The 22,383-nt window shown below is 38.7% G+C and overlaps 1 protein-coding gene across 1 annotated transcript in view; it reads right to left on the bottom strand.

Moving 5' to 3' along the window:
• Positions 1 to 22,383, bottom strand: part of NHLRC2 (NHL repeat containing 2) — a 34,784-nt gene that overhangs the window by 9,215 nt on the left and 3,186 nt on the right. The window contains exons 3-8 of the mRNA XM_081005973.1: positions 15,232 to 15,687; positions 14,554 to 14,675; positions 13,214 to 13,343; positions 1,864 to 1,963; positions 963 to 1,194; positions 485 to 607 (exon numbers count right to left, since the gene is read on the bottom strand). Of these exons, the coding sequence (XP_080862099.1) occupies positions 485 to 607; positions 963 to 1,194; positions 1,864 to 1,963; positions 13,214 to 13,343; positions 14,554 to 14,675; positions 15,232 to 15,687 (1,163 nt within the window). The remainder of the gene's footprint in view (positions 1 to 484; positions 608 to 962; positions 1,195 to 1,863; positions 1,964 to 13,213; positions 13,344 to 14,553; positions 14,676 to 15,231; positions 15,688 to 22,383) is intronic.

Raw genomic sequence — 22,383 nt, 5'->3', positions numbered from 1 at the left:
TACAATGACTCCACAGCTTTTTATGAACATGACTAAGTACACAGCTGAAAGAGCTTGGGTTTGCATCATCAGGCAAACCTAGGGAAGAGGGAATGCAATTTTTCAGTCATCTGTGCAATTGTCCAGAACTTTCTCAGTAAACATTAGAAAAGAAATTAGCCAGCCACCTTCTACCACTCTGTCTACAGCTTTATTGCTTTTAGGTGTCATAAATCTGATTCCCGAAGTTGGACTTGTCTTGGGGGTCCATATAAGCAAATAGGAATACGGCCTTAGCACCTTTATTGCCTCTCCATATAATCAAAAGCATCTTCCACAAAAAAGCAGAAGTTGACAAAAAATCAACTGTTATAACATACATAAATGAATTATAATTTCTTTTTTAACTCCAAATAACAGTTTTACTGAATCTCTAAAACTTAACTTTGTAGTAAAGTTGGTGAAATGAAACTCAAGCAGTAAATAATGCACCATGCAGGCTCACCTTATGATTATAGGAATCTGCAACATAAAGGAGATTTCTTTTCTTGTCCCAGGTTACTCCTAAGGGATGCTGTAGTTTTGCATTTATTCCAGCTCCATCAATATCACCAAAGGCAAATAAATTCTTTTTTCAAAAGCATATGTATATATACAGAGAAAGAATTATACAATTATTAAATTGGTTCAATTATTATTATTATTTAGCACAAATAAACTAAGATTCTTGCTGAACATGATGGATCTTCAAACTATCAATTAAAAGCACAATAAAAGCATCAGCAGTTAAAGTTATGAAGTTAACATTTTGGAATGACAGGGAAGGAGCACTACCACAGTGATCAAGTTTATATTAACAATTGCTATAATAACTTTTATAAGACATGAAGAAACATACAAAATAAGCTTACACACCACATCCCTATTGGGCATCTTGTTAAATCAAACTTGAGTAGGAATAGGAACAAACAGCAAGAACTTACCATTGGGTCTCTTTCTCCTCCTACAAGGTGTTTCACAGCTCCATCTTTCAGAGAAATGGTGCGCAGAGTGCTGCTTTCACTGTCTGCTACAAAAAGGTAGTTCCAAGGCTCTTCAGCAGCAACAGTCAGACCAGAAGGCTGGGCAAAGCCTGCTTTATGGGGATATGCATTATTTCGGTTCTCTTCATTTCCACTCCCAGCAAACCGAAGGCAGGTTCCTTTTTTCAAGTCACTAAAGGGGAGAAATGGGCATTTCCATGAGTCCTGCCTTGTTATTTGAACACGCAACCTGTCCCCCCCCCCCAATACAGTAAGTTTTTTACTTACTGTAAAAAACTTGGATACTTAGAATAAAGGGGGAAATCTTCCTTTTTTGCTTTTTACTCATTTTGAGGTAATCAGTTTTCTTTCCTGCTTCAAATGCTTCATTGGGAAAACAAGCAGGCCTTGTCCCCTTTCCCCTCTGTTTATGCTTTTCTGAGTATACTAAGCAAAAACTACTGACCAACAAATACACTTGCTTCGCTGGAAGAAAGAGCGTTTATGAACCAAGTGCTGATTGATCAGAACTGTTTGGATAATGAAGTAAAAGATGGAGAAATGTAAATACAGAAAAGTACAGCAAGACGTGATGCCTAATATTTATTGCATTTATATCCCACCTTCTTCTGTAGGAGCTCACGGTTCTCCTCCTCTTCATTTAATCCCTACAATCCTGTTGTTAGACTGAGATGCAGTGACTGGTTCAAGGTCACCCACTGATCTTCATGGTCAAGTGAGGATTTGAACCTTCGTCTCTCAGGTCTTATTCTGACACTCGAACCGCACCTAGTAAGTCTACACATTCCACCCACCAATTATTGGCCTGGTGTTTCTAAACATGTTTAACATTCTAGCTTACCTTCCTTTTGGTAGTTTTCCACATTCTAACATGAGTGCCCAGATTTGATGTGTTCCTGCCATGGCAATCCACAGAACATCATCTTCATGAGTTGATGAAACTATAAAAAAGGATTAACAGTGGATGAGCCCTTGTTGGAAGATCTTCTCACATTTTTCATTAAAAAACAACAACCACCCAGCCCAATACTTTTCGAATATTCAGCCATTCAGTAAGATAACATAATCATATGTTGGTATTATTGAATGTACAGGGGGAAATGGAATAAATATAAGAATTGAAGGGGAAATGGTCAAAAAAAAAGGTATAAGTTTTGTTCATAAGAGGCTCGTGCTTTTCAGAGTCGATAAAAAGAAAACTGCCAAAACAAAAACGAGTACACAATGGTATTTAACATTGTGGAAGATGTGGAAAATATATAATGAAAATTAATTTGTAAATCTGTGTGGCATATGGTAAACACTCAGAATTCAGAAATCTTTGCAAACTCTTTGCCACACAATTATTATTATTTATTAAATTTACACCTCACCCTTCCTCCCAAAGGAGCCCAGGACTGCAAACACACAAGCAACAAAACAATTCCAATATATAAAAACAATTCCAATACAGAAACCATCTGGAAACGAGCTCTCCTTAAACTCTTGTTGAAGGAGGAAGGTCTTCAGCAGGCACTGAAAAGACAACTGGGATGGTGCCTAATATTCAATGGGAAGGAATTTCAAAATAGGTGTCATGACATTGTATTGGGCAGAATGGGCCTCCTGATAAGATGATATCTGCAGTGACTGATTGGGCATCTAAGATATGAGACAATATTTCACTACAGAAACCTAAATGTTTATGTCACACAGGTTCAAAAGCACAAATATAGAAAGTTCTAGTCAGAAATTGCATCATCTGTCAAAGCTTGATAAAATGTGTCATTCAATAGCAGAACTAAGAAGAAAACCACTCTTCTTGGAAGCACAATTTCCTTTTCCCCTGTGGGGTGAGTACAGGAAAAGGAAGGGAGAGAAAGTCATTATAATTTCCTCTGGAAACCTAGGTCAAAACCTCCACAGTCTTTCTTGGCCAGTAAAAGCAATAACATGAGCCAATAGGACGAGATACGGAAAGAGAAAGGTACTTTGTACTAACTTAATTCTGTTATGCATAACTTCAAAGTCTTTAAATACAAAAAGTTCTTCTTTGAGTATTACACCTCCAGGACCTATCTGCATTGGACAATGAAGTTCAATATACCCAAAATATTAATCTTTGCTGGATCAATCTCAACTAAAAAAAAATCCAATAGATTCTAAAGCCATTTCCCATTGTTTAGGCTATATGATACATTCTAATCTTCTATTGCACACCTCTATTAAGATCCTGAACTTCTATCTTACAAAGATCCAATAAGCATTTATAAAGAGCAGTTATGGGTTCAGGATCCTTCCTTTCCTGAACAACACAGGATTTCCCCCTGAAAGGTTATGAACACATTTATTTATAATAATGCTTCATTTGAAAGCAGAGTGCATTCTGGTGGACACTTTTAGGAACTAACATTTGGGCTTGATAACTGAAATACTGCTGCATAGTGCTGCAATCCTATGCATCCTGGCTTGAAAATACAGTCCACTAAAAATCAGCACAGCTTTTTTCCCCAAATAAACATGCATAAAGATTGAGATGTCAGTGTATTTTATTTTTTCCCCAAATTTTATTGATGCAAACTTTCTCTTCAAAAGGTCAGTTAGTGCTGTGGTGTCACATGCAAAAGTACAGTAGACACATTTTATGTAAAGTAAGCATGCTAAAAATTCTATAAACATAAAAGAAAACAATTCAGTGGTTTTACTCTTTGATCACATATGGAATGCTAACTAAGATACGCTTTCCTCTTCTTCAACTCTCAGCTAATCAGGCAAAACCAGGGGTGTGCCAACAGAGAAAGATCCATAGCATTGCCGGTTGTGATTCAAACTGGCAATGCAAAGGAACATATTTCCTTTGTGGGCACAGCGCAAGCTGTGCTTGCAGACGAACAACCTTTGTATTGCCAGCTAGAATTCAAGCTGGAGATGCAAAAGAATATTTGTGCTTAAAGCAAGCCCTGCTTTGTGGGGTAGGTAAGAGACATGGTTGCTAAGGAAAAACTGGGAGCCTTAAAAGTGCACTCCCAGCTGTTCCTTGGCAAGCAAGGCTTGCTGTAACTGCCTATCAGCAAGTCTGCTTGGGCAGAGAATGATTGTGCTTTGGAGTTTCCAATCAGGAATTTCGTACCACAGCCGAACCTCACCCCAAGTGGAGTTTCCTCTAAGCACTGATCAACTGACTGATCTTGACAGCAAGTCTCACTTGCTCCCAACCAATTCTTTCCAGCCACGCCACTTCCTGTACAACACCTGACATCACAGGTGATGTCAGGAATGGGGCAGGCAGGCATCATTTGGGGAAAGCGGTCTTACAGACCAAACTGGAATCCGCGCTGGGCCTAATCTGATCTATGGGCCAGAGGTTTTCTATCCTTGGGCTAAACTGAATGCTCTAAATTTTTAATACAACTAGGCTACCTCAAATTATATTTTATCTTGAATGAGATTTATGGTAACGATATTATCTGCAGAAGATATTCACCTACTTGATTTCCCTGTACAGCAGGGATGGTCAATTTTCTATGAAAACGGATGCCACATTATTCCAAACAGCTGTCAGGTCTATAAAAAAGTTGGCAGTTGGAATCTGATAGGTATGCAACACGTGCACTCAGTCATAACACTGTACTGGACACAAATATGTCATTAAAAACTGCTTGAGGGGCTGTATCTAAGCCACAGACTGCCAGCTGACAATCCCTGCTCTAGAGGAAAAACAAACAAAAGAGAGGAAGACAAACTTTCCAGTTTGCCAGTTTATAGGCATGATCTAACATCTGTTCCAATTACCAATCAAAATGTCACAGGATCTTGATAAATACAATTATGAGGCTCTATAAACTAAAGGTGCCTATTTTGCACAATGGGAGATATTTGTGATCTTTACAGAGATTAAAAAAGCAAAGTTGCCCCCTTTTTTGTAAGCACTACACTCAATACAACACAAAGCTGCCCAGTATTTTATTATTTTATAGCACAACGTAGGATTGCAGTACGTGCTATTCTTCTACCAGTTGCGTTAAAATAAAATAAAAATACTGTCATGCAGTCAACATGGGCTGTCCTTCCAACTCCTGTAGGTTGTTATCGGTGAACAATATATTACCATACACGCAGGTCCCACTTTCTGAACACTTGCTATGCGAAAGTTCACTAATCCAAGCCTCATTATATGCATGGCTGATTCAGATATCTGAACAGCCAGAGTCTGAACACATTTTGTGATTATTTTGTGCTTTGCTTGTTGGTGGCAGCCATTTTTGGCCAGAAACCATGCAGGGAGGGAGTGGGGAGATTGGACAAATTAGGGAACAGAAGAGCTGGACAAATCAGTTATTCTTTTGTCTCTACAGTGGACCCTCTGGATATGAATTTAATTTGTTCTGGGGGTCCAAGCGCACACCAAAAGATCTGCATCCAGAGGCGCCGCTTCTGCGCACACATGCGGTGCGATAGAGCGCTTCTGCGCATGCGAAGTACTTCCGGGTTTGCCACTTTTGCAACCTGAAGTTTATGTTACTCGAGAGTAACGTAACCCGAGGGTCTACTGTATTTTGCTGGTTGGCAGCAGTCATTTCAGGAAGAAGCCATGGAGGGACAGGGGAGAGAGATTGGACAGATCAGAGTTTAGAAATGTTTCCATTGTTTACACCTTCCTACAGCTCTCCAAATACAAATCACGGGTATTTCTTTTCACTTATAAAAATTCTGCCCCCTCCCTGTAATTTTGGGATTTTTTGCTGTATAGAAATTTATATCTATTGCAATATAGCACTGAGGTACAGAAAATTGTAACATAAACCTGGCCTAGGAAGTGTTAAGATAATTAAAATCATTGTTCAGGTTTCTAGGCAGATTGTTAAATATGCATATCAAGATAAACAATCATTGTATTTTAGATTTTATGGAAGCATTTTAAATACAAAGTAGTCTCTTTCCATAGAAAATGGCTATGTAGTAATAAAAAATTAGTCAGATCTTCCTCTAAGAAAATTACTTTTGCAAGAGATCCTAGAAAGAGTACATTTCCTACTGTATTTCCTGAGAGATTTTGGAGCAAAAAAGAGTCTTTCGTGACTCAAAACATGCATTCCATCACAAGAAGTGACGCAAACAACATTTTAAAAAATCAAACAGAAAACTGAAACTTGTACGGCTTTTGTCACTGAGCAAAGAAAGAAAAAGAAACTGTATTTAATATGTGTTATATTAAAGAAAGGAAGGAAGGAAAAACAATTACCATATATAGCTGTACCTCCTCAGATATTTTATAAAACACTCATTGTATTCCACAGTTCTGAACAGAGTTATGTTGAGATTCTCACTGCTTTTATAATCACATGCAGGATATGGCAAGGACTAAGGCCTTACTATATCACAACAGCCATTAATAGTCCAAAATCCGGGAAATAATTGGCTTTGCTCAACGTCTACAAAACAAGAACCAAAATACAGAAGTATTTTATATAGTCTCTCTTAGTTTAAACAATAAGCTTATTACAAAATAGTTTCATCTGGCCCATGAGCAAGGAATGTTATTTTTTAATCTAAAGTGGACATACTGCAGATTTTTTTTAATACAACAGATGAGCCTTATTGAAAAATCCCAGAGGAAACCAAAATATTATACTTAAACATGTCTCTCACTGTGCTAGTAGAATCCCCAGTTACACTTTACAATCCTTCTATGGATTTACCTAAAGCACTTTTACTATGAAATAGCTACCCTAATAAAAATAATAAAGTAATTCCTTCACTTTTATGCAGTTAAACTCCACATTCCAGCTAAGGAGTAGTTTCAAAGCAACAGCTTATCCTTATTAGGGAATATACATTCTCATTGCCAGCGCTGTTTGCAGTATCAAAGCGTTTTATTTTTGCTTTGCGATTACAGCTCCACTGTAAAGATGAATCAACAATAAAATGCAGATAGTGATGGATTAATAGTCCTCATAACTGCATTCCTTTTACCTTTCCTGTAAAAAAAGAGTCATTTTCATTCTATCTAAGAATTCCAGGACAGCAATTTCTCTATAAATGGATTGACTCAGGTAGGCAATATATATGCCCAGCTTTCTCCACTATCAATAGTGTGCAGCAGCCCATCCTATTTACCATCCTAGTTACTTGGGGGGCAATTTCCCTAGTAGTCCCAACACAACAGGCCAGGGAAACAAAGGACTGACCTGCCTAGTAAACCTATGCCAGGGGCTGTATCACTTTAAACATGATGGAATGCTGCACCATACAAAACATCCCTTGACACAAAAACTAAATCTGGGGAAATGCTTATGGCTTGCAGTCTCTCTGGCACATTTCATCTGTGTAGAGATCTTTATTTTTTGAACACATATAGTAACATTCCATTAAGTGAGCCCTAACTATAATCTGAAGTTGCAAATCTGACACAGGTTGCCACCTCAAAGAGAATCGGGCTTGTTTCTCATTCTCCCATCTCTGTTGGACAACAGATATGGATCACAAACAAGGGAAACTGCAAACTGATAGCGTCTAAATAATAATAATAGCTGTCACTAACATCTCACGTTTCCTCTAGGGAACTCAAGATGCCATGTGAGGTTGTATTAGCCTCACAACACAGAGGTAGGTAGTTTAGACTGAGACACGGTAACTTTCCCAAGGCCACTCCCTGACTTCATAGTTGAGCAGAGATTTGAAGCTGGATTTTTAAAATCCAAAGTTAGTAACAGTGACACCACACATTGACTTTCACACAGGGCTATTGGAAGAGCCAGGTATGTTTCTCTATATTCATTCTCTCCTAGAGAAAGGAACTGCCCTATAAGAGATTTCATTAAAATCTTTCAAGCGTTCAGTTTGCATCCCAAGCTATTCCTCTGTACACAGTGGGTAAACATACTTTCAACAAGTAAAAACATGACCAGAAACAGCAGCTATTTCTACTTAATTTGTTTTAAGGCTCTAGATTGAATAGCTCTAATGTTAACAAAGTTTATCAACATCCTTCCACTGTTCTCTTTCCACCGCATTACAGCCTAAAATTAGGGCCTGGTTACAGTGTGCCAAAGAGCCTTTGCTTCCCTGCATGAAATAAAATCTAGTGTATTCAGCACTGCTGGGGGGTCGGTTGCTTATTTTTATCAATACTGTTGCTTGATTGCTCAAATTGTTCAGTTTTATTTGGTTATAAAGTGCTTTAGGTGAGTTTATGTTAACAAAATGGTGATTAATATATTTGCATTACCTGATTTCTCATTTTGGAAACAAATTCTTTATCAATACAGTGGCACTAATTCAATGAATAAGATCAGCATACATATTAAAGCAAGTTGGATTTAAATTCACCTCCAGGGAAAGTCTTGAAGGATTCTACTCAACTTGATTTTATAGAAATTTCACAGAAGTGTAATCAACCTTTTTTTACAGAAATGAGGCAGTAATGCTTATTTACATACCGATATGGCACACAATTGCACCATAGCACAATACAGTAACGCTGCAATAAATTACTCTCCTTAAACCTGAAGTATGATGATACATGGCACTGTCAAGTGATGTACTCATTGTTGACCTTGGCAATGTAGAAACAATTAAAGTCTGCTGAACTTTACATAGATTTGTTGTACAGTTAATTGTAGTGGCACACAGAAAAGTTTTATAACTATTGCAGGCATGGGTTCAATTGCCCTTTTACAAGTGAAATGAACCTGAAGTATCGCCATTAAAATGCTGCCTGGTTCAAAGGATCAGCCTCAATTTTCTCCCACGTCCCTGAAGTACTACTTAATGATGAGACAGGTAGGGAACTGAAACCAGGTTTGGCTATGTAGCAACTGTATGTTTCTAAATAAAATATTTTTTATTAATAATTGTCTTTTAAAATATTCACATTTCTGTCTGCAGGATACAAGTGCAGGGTGAAAATTATCTTACAGCAAAGTTCAGTTATTTACTTGCAAGCAGAGCGCATACAAATTATGATATTGCAATGAACCAGCCCTTTCTTAACTTTTCTGACAATATAAAGACAAACAAAACCAACACAAATATCTGTGATGAATTTAAATCATACTTCTACCTATGACAGGGATGGGGAGCCTTTTCCCACCTGAGGCTCAGTTTCTCTTGTGGGTAACCTTCTGCATAAGTGATAGGAGGTGCAAGACGCAAAAATAGGTTTTTGTGACTCTTAACCTTGTACACTAGGTTACAGTCCAGTTACACAAAAGATCAGTGTTCCCCCTACCACCACCACACATCTCCATCGAAGCAAGCAAGAGACCCTATCACAGTTCAAGGACGTCACAGTTCAATATTACAGATGAGCAAAAGAACTCAAGGAGGCAAAATGCAACTCTCAGATATGCACAACAGGAAGAAAAATCATAATGATAAAAAGTCTTTCCAAAATAGCAAACTGTATACAGTATAGGGAAAAGAGATCAAATGGAGTACAGGTTACCACCACCACCATTTAAGCAGAACTCTTTTGTGTAGTTAAAGAGAGGTCAGGTGTGCTTGACAATCCCTGGTCTAATACAGCTCTTTGAATAGAGTGTGCAACAGGCTCACTATCTCTCAATTTTAGCTCAATCTGTTACCTCTCTCCTGCCACATACACTTCTAATACATAAATTATCAATGCCACTTAACAAAGCCATTAACAACTTGGAACCAATTTGCCTATGAGATCACCTTACCCCACATGTGCCAGTTCTACCGTTTTGATTGACATAATCTGTTCTACTACAGGTACACCACACCCATTCCACATCTGCATGAACTTGGTCATTTAGTATGACAGCACCTACATTTCTGAACTCCCTATCTATTGATATCAAGCAGGAGCTTTCACCTTACACTTTTTGGTGCATGTTAAAAACATGTTTTGTTCAGACAAGCCTTCCCAGATGCTTAGGAAGTTGAGGTAATTTTAACATGTTTTAGTATTTTAACTTTTGTATGTTTTAAGGTACAGTTGTAATTTTTTTAATTGATTTTATTGTTTTATCTTCTTGTAAACCACTCTGAGGTGTGTGTGTTTTACACAATCATGCAGTGCATATATTTTATAAAATAAATATTCACTTACATAGTTCATATTCCCTGTTACCCTGCAAGTTTCAATATAGTTTACTTGAGACTATGTGTGCTGACTGATGCTTTTATAAATAGATGTAACTGTGTACCAAAATGCATATATTTTGGAATCTATATGTTATACATGCAGATCACAATGCCTGGGTCATAGCTGCCTTCTTTCTGAAAGGCACAGAGCTATCAAGAACATTTCACACTTCAGTCAAAAGTGCATTTAGCACTGCTTGCTTTCAGTGGCACTGAATAAAAATAGAAAAGGATGGTACACAAAGCTGAAATGTACATGACCATTAATAAAGTGCTAAGACTCCAAAACTATGTATATAAAATTCTGTTCAAGAACTCTAAAGCAGTAAAATATGCTACTTTAACAAAGCATGATAAAAAAGGGGACATACCCGTATTTTTCGCCCTATAGGACGCACCGGCCCATAGGACGCACCTAATTTTTTTTGGGGGGGGGATAAAGGAAAATAAATTTATTTCCCCCCCAGGCGCGGGGCTGGGACGTGGGAAGCCCGAGCTTCCCCCGACCCCAGCCCCCAGAACATGCAGCTCTCCGCAAGCCGTGGGAGCCCAGCGCTGGGCTCCCACGGCTGAAGCTAAGCCTGGGCGCGTTGCGCACCGACCCCTCTCGCTCTCCAGGCTTCAGCGAAAGCCTGCATTCGCCCCATAGGACGCACACACATTTCCCCTTCATTTTTGGAGGGGAAAAAGTGCGTCCTATAGGGCGAAAAATATGGTAATTGAAAGTTTGAACAAAATGTTCAATGTTCAAACATCACACTCAACTTAGTTAAACATGATGCGAACAAGCCACAGCAAACCTCAAGCTAATGCCCACACAACTTGCTTTGTTCCTCCTGTGCACCTGGGAGGAATTTGGACCTCTCTTTCCTCCTTGCTTGCTTTTATGCTTGACTATCTGGGCTGTTGGCATTAGTGTACAAAAAAGAAAAATCCCTTACAAAATAGACAGCTGGCATAGTTAACTGAATTTCACTTGTTATCTCCTTGGGTTAGTAGTCTCAAACAGATGGGGGGAAAGAGCAAATCTTGGGCATAGCCACTGTTATAAAGTAAAAATTCCTTATCTTTAGAAGTATTTCTTGTTTCACAAAATAGACTGTATGCACTCACTGCATGTGCAAGAGAGTGAGAATGGCCCAGTACAGGGGAATACTTCCTGTTGTTATTAGACAGCAACAACAGCTTTGCGAGAAATCAATATTGTGTGATTTCCACAATCAGGACCAGCAAGCCCTCCCATGGTATGTCTGAGGTATAGACAAAAGACTATGGTACTTGATCAAATGTTTCTATAAAGATACTGTGTTGAAAGTGTGCTGCTCCACAAATGGACAACTTACAGGATCTGTACCAGCCACAAAGGGAGTCAAGCAAGGGTGTATTCTAGCCCTGGAACTGTTCAACCTATATATAAATGATATTGTCCAGTGTCTAACATCTCCTGTGTAGCATGCCCCTAAATTGGCTACAACACCCATTTCAGTTCTATTATATGCAGATGATGCGGTTTTTCTATCCCATACAAAAGTAGGCCTAAAAAGACTGATGATGGCATTTTCAGGATATTGCCAGAGAGTACAGCTGGCCGTGAATTACAAGAAAACCAAAGTCACGGTTTTCTCAAGAAACTATAGAACTCATAGATGGCGCACGGACAACTAGCTAATTGAACAGGTCAAAGTTTTCAAATATCTTGGCCTCATTTTCCAGTCTATGGGGTTATGGGGCACACCAGAAATGTGCAAAAGAAAAAGCATCCCAAAGCATCCCAAAATTCTGACATGCTTTTTCTACACAAAAGGTGGTAAACATATACCATCAGTCCTGGAAGTGTTCCAAACAAAACCCCTAGCACAGTTGTTATATGGGGCTCAGATTTGGCACTCAGCTTGGATCTATGGAAGCTGCCCAATCAAAGATCTTAAGGCAAATTTTCTCTGTACTACCCTGTGTCCCATACACATCATTGCGCCTAGAGGCTAATCTTCCCTCGGTAGAATTACGAATTTGGCGTAGGGCACTTAACTATTGGCTTCACCAAAACTTAACCCCCCCCCCCCCCGGTCTAATAGCCCTAGTGCTGCAAGATTGTCACAAGAGCTCCTGGACTAAAATTGTCTACCAAAAACTTCACTTTGGTGGTTTATCACCACAACGGCTACTCACTTTCGGTTTTAGTAAAGCAAACAGTCTAATTTGTCAGTGCCTAAATCATACTGAGCATCAGAACAACTTGGCCACAATAAGGAAATTTTGCCCACGGTATGACAATTTTCCACCTACCCGTTTCGACTCTCTGGCACCCTATCTGCATAACCTAGCAATTCTAAAATATAGACAGGCTTTTACTCTTGCAAGATTGAATGTATTGCCCTCAGCTGTACTTGAGGGACGATTCCAACAGACTCCACACGAAAAACGCTTATGTCCCTGTGGAGATGGCAGTACCAAATCAGTGGCGCATGCCCTTCTGGCTTGCACTCTTGAGGAATGAGGTTATCACCCCTCTTTTATTGTCCATTCTGGGTTGCCCAGCCACTGCCACAGTGTCCTTTCTCTTGGCAGATCAAGATGATCAGGTGACAGCAAAGGCTGCCAGGTTTTTAGCTGGGGCAACTAGAATAAGATCCACCATTGATTCAAAACCCTAAAATGTATTTTATATAATTGACTTTTTATTTCTATTCTTTGTATATCGTGGTGTTGTTTTATTGCTATGGCCGATGGCTGACGCAAATAAAGATTCATTCATTCATTCATTCATTCATTCATTCATTCTGAGCTTGCCTGGAGTCAGGTGTGTCTCTCTGTGTGAAGCAGCAATGACTGTACTCTCTCTAAACTAGTATTATGTCAAATAACCACAGCAGCCACACTGTGTTACGACATCACATGACAGACATTTTGTTACTGGTACTCACAGTACTTTGTCAAAATTCAAAATGTGTCTGCTGGCCCCCAAAAGTTGGCAACTGCTGAAATACAATCATATGTAACCAAACACTGAGAGAAAGGGGGCAAATTTGTTGTTTCTAAATAGCAAACTTCTGAAGTCTGCTTGTTTTTGACAGCTTGTGAGATTAACTTCATTAAAATACCTGATGTTCCAAAGACTACATCCCATGGTGAACTAATAGGCTGTTCCTCCCCTTTGGCTCCTCCTTCCTTATCTGTGCCTTGTAATCCAACTCCTGCAACAGTGCTCACCATCTCTAACTGGAGGTCAATCTAGAATGAAATCAGAATAATTTTATTTGCTTTTTATGTTATTTATCAAGTCTGGAAAAAATATGCTACTCTCTATTGTCTTAATGTGTCTTTATCATATTTTATTGCATTATAAATATTATAAAAAGCCTTGAGACTTTTTAAAAATAGATTGATGTACAAGTCTAGTAAATCAAATCAATTGCCTTCCATGTTCTTCAGATTTGAAATACAGTATGATGGGTAGGCAGGGGAAGCTGACTAACTGAATTTGTCTTTTATAGTTCTTCACATGGACCTATCTTTAATTCTTAAACGACTTCCCTTTGAAATATTACTGAAATGTTACTGGTCTTAAGAAAAAGGTAAAGGATAAAATAATGTATTCCCCCCAAAATAATAATGGTGTTTATTAGTAAGAGAAATATTACGATGTCACTGAAAAGAACTTCTCCAGGTTATTCAACATTCACAGGCCTAATCTACACTGTAAAATTAGAATTGATTGAAACATGTACAAACAGTACATGATAATCTGGACAGAAATCAAAAGGTACGGTAAATACTGAAATCCTAATTTTACATAATTTAAGTTGTAAGCGGCCTGAATAGCACGGTAACAGTTGTTGTTGTTGTTGTTGTTTTATTATTATTATTAGAGATTTAGGTCACAAACTTTGACTTGGACATCTTATGTACTCTTGCTCATAGCACACTCCAACTCAAAATGATGTGGGCCAAATTATAATGTGCAGATTCATTTGTGAGGTGTATATATGGTCTCATGTGAGGGGTCTGGCATTCAAGTGAGCTGAATAAAATAACCAGTTTCATCCCAGCCCTATAATTCCATTGCTCTGCTGAGTAATGATAGTCTCTTGCTTATATTCCTAGATATTTCCTAGAGGGAAGGGAGACAAAACACATGGTTTTGTAGAGCCAAAATGCAATTACTTAAAAATGGAACTGAGAAATCATGGCACACAGCATTATTGCATTCCATTCTCTTTAGGAAAGCATAAAACTGTTGTACCTAATAACTTGCCTTAAAAGCATATGTGAAAAGGAAAAGAAATCTGTTCCAAATACTTTGGAAACATGTTTATAAATATTAGACAAGATTCTACTTTCAGATACATTGCATAGTTACTTTCACATCCATTTTACCAATGTATCTCATAAGAGAATTTGGCCATTCTCCTATATTTTTTTTCTAGTTAGGAAAGTTTACCTTCCTAATCAGATGGTTTTCTGTATCTGCTACATAAATAATATTGTTCTTTATAGCCACTCCCTGTGGAGAACTGAATAATGCTTCTGAAAATGTCCCATCTTTTCTTCCACTGTTGGGTCCTGAAAAGAAAACAAAACAAAAAAGAAATCAGCAGAATTAGAATTTGCATCAAAAGATTAACCATATGTAAGTGTAAAAGCCCTGAACTCTTAGAGAGCCCGGCATTGTTTAATTATTTAAGATGTCTGCCATTTATCTTCTTCAAGGAAAATGTATATTATTTTAAAAGAATATTCATATTTAAAATGTACTTGTGGAAATGGTCTTGAAATATGATTTATACATTTTCCAAATAACATTTTGTAGGCAATACAATAAAAACAAACCAGCTGCAATTACAAGAATTTTCTTTACAGCAAAGCCTCAGGTTTCAACTTCTGCAAGGCATTACACAGCTGTAAAAACAGAATTAAAAGCATTTACAGTACCTAGTCGGAAGCCCAGAGCAAGTAACAATTCATTTGTGACAGACAACTTGCTACACTCTGCATGGAAAACAGTTTTTAATAACACTTTTTACTAGTACTAGGAAGGGTACCAGCGGCACAGAATTCAAGATCTGCCATGACAGCATAAAAGCTAATATGAAAGGCTTTCCTACATTTAAGTTCTCACCTCCAACAGTGTGCAGAATTTGACCATTTTTCCTGACAACCACAATCCTGTGATGTCCAGTATCTGCTATTACCAATCTGTCCCCAGAGTTGTCCACTGTAATTTTGCCGGGAAAGAGCAAAGGCGAAGGTGGCAAATAGTCTCTATAGAGCTGTGCTCTAATTTTATTAGCATTGATTTGTCCTTGTTCTCTATAATACTTTAGGGCTATGGATGTAAATAGAAATAATTTGTCCTTGTGTCCTTCACCAACCAGAGTGAACAGCATATTCCCACGAGGTCCAACAATGATCAAGGTTGGCCAGCAGGATACTTCTAGCTCATGCCAAAGAGTTGCATCAGCATCATTTACCACGGGATGAGTGATGTTGTATCTAAGGACAGCACTTTTGATGTTATCCAGAACCTTTTCATTTGGAAATTTTGCCGAATGGACACCAACCACAAGGAGACCATCTGAAAGCACAGATAAAACACAGACACATATTAAATGCTACTTAAAGGCAATAAAAAAAGATTTAAATAAAGTGCAGATAAGGCTGGATCAAAAGCAAGCTCCCTAAATGGTTATATGGAACTCTAGACTAGAGCATTTTGTAGTTATTTGGCATATGGGGGAGGGGGGGCAGTTCAGAAGCTCAAGTTTTAATCCTCACAGTAGGACTGAGTTCCACTGAACATTATAGAATTTAGTTTAGAGGAGATATGCACAACATTTCATTGTTAGTATTAGGAGAAAGAATTTGCTTTGTACATCTATGACCACAAGGAAGGACATATCAAAGATGCCAACTGAATGAGAAAAAGGGCCATTAAATAAATGAAACCATCAGCTATGGGAGAAGGGGTAAAGAAGGGAATCAAGAATAGGTTTGCAGGAATTGGGGAATCAAAAAAGCATCTGTAACACAATAGCTGAAACTTCCACACAGAAATGGGCACAACCACAACGTATGCGGGCCTTGAAACCTAGTACTGGCTTAGTAAGGGATTTAAAATTAGGAACAAAAATTAAGTGTGCTATACTTGCATCCTGCTCCTTATAAAAAAACATACTGGCTACATTCTCATCTCAAACTGCAATCACAAAAGAGCTTGCAGCAGCCTCCCTTTCTCTGGTCTTTTTAACTCCATTGGCGACAGCTCCTGGTTTGCTGGTTCACACAATATGCTAAGACAAACCTTTGCTCAGCACATGGAGCAAAAGAGACAGAAAAAGGGCTTTGTGTCATACTTGCATGAAGATGAAAGCCCATAGGCTTGGATGTGGAGGATGTTTATCTGCAATTATAGAGGGCCTATTATAATGTTTAGTGCTACTGCAATCCAGGCCTGATGGTCAGTCATTTGCCAACAGTTCACATCAATCTTAGAGAACATTCAGCCTTCAATGACCAGAGGAAGCATCAAAACAACATTGTAAAGTTTTTCGTAGTTCGATTGCAGGTATGTTACTGCCTCCTCACAATGCCAACATTCCTGGAATTGAGTTTTCCAGAGAGTCAAGCTTGTAGTTCTAAAATTCAGTTATCATTATCTGGTTTCATTACTTTTTAAATTTATTTATAAATGTAAATATATCACTGAAACCTTGCCAAGCAAACCTAGCATAGAAACAAGCCCAAATTAACATTCTGCATTAAATGTTTCATATATGAATAAATGTTGCATATAATTAACCAGTAATCCGTGAAGCTACTCATCTCTCTAGGAACAGGAACTAATGTGCTACTCCACACCAACCTCAATCTACATTTCACCGAAGTGGTTTTTTTTTAGCTATGGTTTTATGTTTTGCTAAAATATAGATGCTGACTTCAAAAACAAAAGCTGTTAGCTGCTTTGGAGACCGTACAAGGAAAGGCAGGGTATAAATATTTTAAATAAATAATGTTGATAAAAACCTATGTTCTCAAGCATTTAAGATAAAATATGAAAAAAGCAATAAACTACACCAGAAAAGTTTCATGTAACCAAACTACTCTTTCTACTTTTATAATGTTTTTATATCTATTGACACTTATCAAAAAATATACAAAAGTTCATACCCAATACAAAGTATATTTTTATAATTACCAAAGCAAAAAGAAGAGAAAGAAAAAAGATGAAAAAAACTTCCGATTCTCTGTCAGTCAGCTAAATATAGTAACTTGTTCAAAGTACAGTGGTACCTCGGGTTACATACACTTCAGGTTACAGACTCCGCTAACCCAGAAATATTACCTTGGGTTAAGAACTTTGCTTCAGGATGAGAACAAAAATTATGCTCCGGCAGCGCAGCGGTAGCAGGAGGCCGCATTAGCTAAAGTGGTGCTTCAGGTTAAGAACGGTTTCAGGTTAAGAACGGACCTCCGGAACGAATTAAGTACTTAACCCGAGGTACCACTGTATTCACTCAGTAAAATCTAACTATTCTATTTTCTATAAGCCAATACACATCTTCCAAGGACCATTTGTGTGTCAGCTGTACACCAGTATCTAACGCTCGTTATTTTATCATGTCTCAATGCCCCATGAACTGCTTTCGTAAGGAACTAAACTGACAGTGTGGAATTATGATACGCTGATACTTTCGTGAAATTTCCCATTTTTAAAATACATGCCAATATAAACTCATTACAGGGTGAATAAAAACCAGTAACAAAATATTCCATCTGTCTCCTGCAGAACCAAGCAGACTGCAAGAGTAGGGAAGCCTCCTAATCATTAGGCTGCTGGAGAAGGAATGAAGCTCTTAATACCTCCTCTGCTAAACTAGTAACTTTTGTGGGTTTATTTGCAAGGCTGTGCTTGGCACAATAATTAATTTCAGAATGCTAGGACGCAAAGTGTAAGGGAATGCCTAATCCCAGGAATGGGATTTGGTTCTTGTTAATCAGTGTTGAGGGAAAGGCTTTTAGCACATTTTTATAGAAATCACATGTCTACTGGGCTGAGCCCTGACATTAAACACAGGTTCTAATTCATTACATGTAGAAATTTGGGCTGCAATACTAATCCCACTTATCTGGGAGTATGCCCCAATGAATGTAGTAGGACTTATATGTGAATAGACATGGTTAGGATTGAATTGTTATTAAAAATGAATACTGTCCAATCCACTGTGGCATCATCAGTCTTAAATTACTCTAACAGCTTAAACACGATAGTAACCTTGAACTCATTTCATAAGTATTGAAAAATGGTATGAAAAAATTGGCACTGTTAAACGTTAATGAGCAAAATATATCACTAGGTAAAGAGACCCCTGACCGTTAGGTCCAGTCGCGGATGACTCTGGGGTTGCGGCGCTCATCTCTCTTTACTGGCCGAGGGAGCCGGCGTACAGCTCGGATCCGGGTCATGTGGCCAGCATGACTAAGCTGCTTCTGGCAAAACCAGAGCAGCGCACGGAAATGCCGTTTATCTTCCCGCCGGAGCAGTACCTATTTATCTACTTGCACTTTGTGCTTTCGAAATGCTAGGTTGGCAGGAGGAGGGACTGAGCAACGAGAGCTCACCCGGCCACAGGGATTTGAACCGCCAACCTTCTGATCGGCAAGCCCTAGGATCTGTGGTTTAACACACAGTGCCACCTGCGTCCCTAATATACCACTAGTAATGTCTTATCAGTGAATAGTGGTGCAAATTTAAGGAGAAAAAAAACACTTCCACCCAGCCCTCCATCTGCAAGCAAATTATATCAATGTTTCAAAGATTTAACCAATCTGCCCTTCCCTTCCCAAAAGAAAAATAATTATTTCAACATTCTAATGACAGCTAATTTATAAAAAAATAGTTATATCACCCTTCCAGCTCCTTAAAACAGAAAATCTCACAAGAATTTCCCCTGCCCTTCTGTTATGTAGTGTTGACAGAACATTACCATAAATAAGATTCTAGCAGTCTGCTCTGTTAACAGACAGAACCCTGTGGAAGGTGATAGCTATCTAATTTCAAGGCCTCTTCCCACACATAAGATAAACAATTCCAACTCTTCAAACTGCACTGCATTTAATTACATACCAAGTGGAACAGAGAACTTTAATTTCTTATTGATATTGAATTCAACTGCACCGCTTTTGCTTTCAATAGGGTCTGAAATAGGATAGCAAAACATTTCCATCTTGGATGTAGTCCAGTACTCTTTCATCCAAGCTTGGAATCAATGTTTAAATTCTGAGCTAGGGATTTAGTAAGAATAAGTGCATGATATAATCCTTACAAAACCTGGCAGCTTGTTGTCAGGCTCTGAAGACATGCTCATGACTTCAGGACAAGTTCTGCAATGGAGAGTCTAAATACCATTGCTCTGTCTCTGGAATAAAAAATGGAACTGAAAATGAGATACAGATTTAGTGTGCAAACTAGAGTTCCCAGATCTCTACTATTCCTTCCTGTTCTACTACCTAGACCTGGTGATATGGCAGATGAATACAACTTGGCCTGCACTCACAAGCAAGATGTATCTTAATTATTGTTTTGTCTCCTGATTATAAAGTATACAAAAGCTATAGTCCTATGCACACTGAAGTCCTTAGTGCTGAGTATGCATGCATAGGATCAGTTTTTTTAAAAAGGAATAGACAACATGTCCACGAAGGCTTTAACAGAAAAGGAAAGGATACCAAACTACAAAATCTCTACAGATCAGATATATAACTGTAGCAGTATGTAGTGCCACTTCAAACATGAATAGAAAGGCTACTGTTTGAGCACAACATTCACTCTGTATCATGGAGAAAATATTCATACAAGAAAACAGGCAGTAAACATTGTGCAAAGAGCTTGTTCAATGGTAGTTTCTGAGTAGTGTGCTTGCCAAATGCTTTCACAGACCTTCTCTTCACACAATACAGTAGTCAAAGCAGAAATGCACATCAGCACCTTGATCCTAGCACTTCAAACTTGTGTTTCATTTATTTAATTCCACATCAAACATCAGTCTCAGTAATTTAGGGAAAAAGTAATTCAGATTTGAGAACACTTATATCTATGCTCTAGTTGAGATTCCTGCACTGCGGAGGGTTGGTCTAGATGACTATTGGGGTCCTTTCCAAATATATCAAATGTAAAATTCTACTTTGTGAGGATGCAGTTGGATTCAATCTGCACTGAAAAGATTACACAATAGCAGCAAACTGGCCTTCTACCAAAGTATTTCTGTCAAGAAGCACTTCCTCATACAGCAATCCAACAGGCCATTTCTAAACTGTTGATGTGAAATGAATGTGCATTAGGGCTTAAAATAACCTTGTGAATGCCACACTGGATGCAGAAATAGCACTAGCAATGATAAGAGCAAGAACATATCTGATAAACATGCTAACTGGCAACAATTCATGTTCTAAAACACACCTACAAAATTCCAGATGTACACGTTAATTTAAAAAATGTGATGACCTTGACAATGTCATATAACAACTCATTGGGTTTACGATCTCCTATCATGTAAATATAATAATGGACTTTTGTTTTAAAACAGCTACTTACAAGAGAATATCTGTAGCACAATAATATAAAATATGTACATCAGAACAGCAAGAGTTTATGCTAGAATTCTAAAATTAAGATATGTATTCCAGCAAAAAAACTGATAAATTTTAATTTTGCAAACTAGAAATTTGTACTTATAGTTTGCTTAAGTAAGACACTAAGGTTCATGCAACATGCTATTATATACTACGCAGTAACAATTTCACACTTAAATATATTGGGTTGTATTTAACATAGCATAAGGGATGCGGGTGGCGCTGTGGGTAAAACCTCAGAGCCTAGGGCTTGCTGATCGCATGGTTGGCGGTTCGAATCCCCACGGCGGGGTGAGCTCCCATCTTTCGGTCCCAGCTCCTGCCCACCTAGCAGTTCGAAAGCACCCTTAAGAGCAAGTAGATAAATAGGTACCGCTTTATAGCGGGAAGGTAAACAGCGTTTCCGTGTGCTGCGCTGGTGCTGGCTCGCCAGAGCAGCTTTGTCACACTGGCCACGTGACCCGGAAGTGTCTCCGGACAGTGCTGGCTCCCGGCCTCTAGGGCGCACAACCCTAGAGTCCGACACGACTGGCCCATACGGGCAGGGGTACCTTTACCTTTTATTTAACATAGCACCGAGGGGATAATTCTGTCAGTATGAGAATGTTTTCTTCTCCAAATCAACAATAGAATTTGTTGACTAGAAATGTAGCAAGCTACTGGGTCTTTATGTCCAAAATGGAGAGCTCTGGTTTAATAACTAGGATGAAACCATGAAGGAAGATTCTAGCCCATTTTCCTGGTTTGTTAAGCAATATATATCAAGTTTGCACATAACAGGAAACTTTCACTTAATTCAATCCAGGATATTCATGCTGAAGTCAGGACACAATGGGAGAGGGGCAAGGGAGGAGAGCTTGGCCACAACACTTATTCCTGGCTCCACAAACTATGTTTTATGAAGAAAGGCATGATAACATTAACTAGGTCATTCTCAGTAAAGTGCACTTGGGATTCCAGTAAATTGTACCCAAGAACGTACATTAATGTGTGTACCTAGAATCCTTACTATGGAACATTGTCTAAGAGGCTCTATATGTCAACCATCAGAACCTGAATGCAAAATTGCAAATTGTAGACGGAATCAAGATTTCTATCATTCCACAATCTCAGCCAGTTGGCTGCAAATCAAGCAGTGCTGTGACAAACCCTTTGACAACCAGATCAGGGTTACAGAACAGGTGGCACCCCAGATGCTGTTAAGATTCCAACACCATCATTCCCAGCCCAGCAGGGTACATCAAGCAAGCTCAAAGGTTCTACTTCCCTGCAGTGGACTATGCTTCCCCAGCTATGTGCAGTGCCAGAATATGCTTACTTATTGGGGTAAAACCAGTCAAAGCATAGGTTGATGATCACTAAATGGAAGATCATCAAGTAAAAAGGAACAATATACAGTGGTACCTTGGGATGTGAACAGGATCCATTCTGGAGCCCCGTTCGCATCTTGAAGTAAACGTAATACACAACTGTGCGTCTGCGCGGGTCGCATTTCGCCGTTTCCGCGCACGAAGTCATTTTGACCATCTGCGCATACACGAGCAGCGAAACCCAGAAGTAATGCGCTCTGTTACTTCCAGGTCACCGCAGAGTGCAACCCGAAAATACTTATCCTGAAGCATATTTATGCTGAGGTATGACT

Source organism: Podarcis pityusensis (genome assembly GCF_964106645.2).
Source record: "Podarcis pityusensis genome assembly, chromosome: 5".
Taxonomy (NCBI): Eukaryota; Metazoa; Chordata; class Lepidosauria; order Squamata; family Lacertidae; genus Podarcis; species Podarcis pityusensis.
This window is presented reverse-complemented; position numbering and strand designations above follow the sequence as displayed.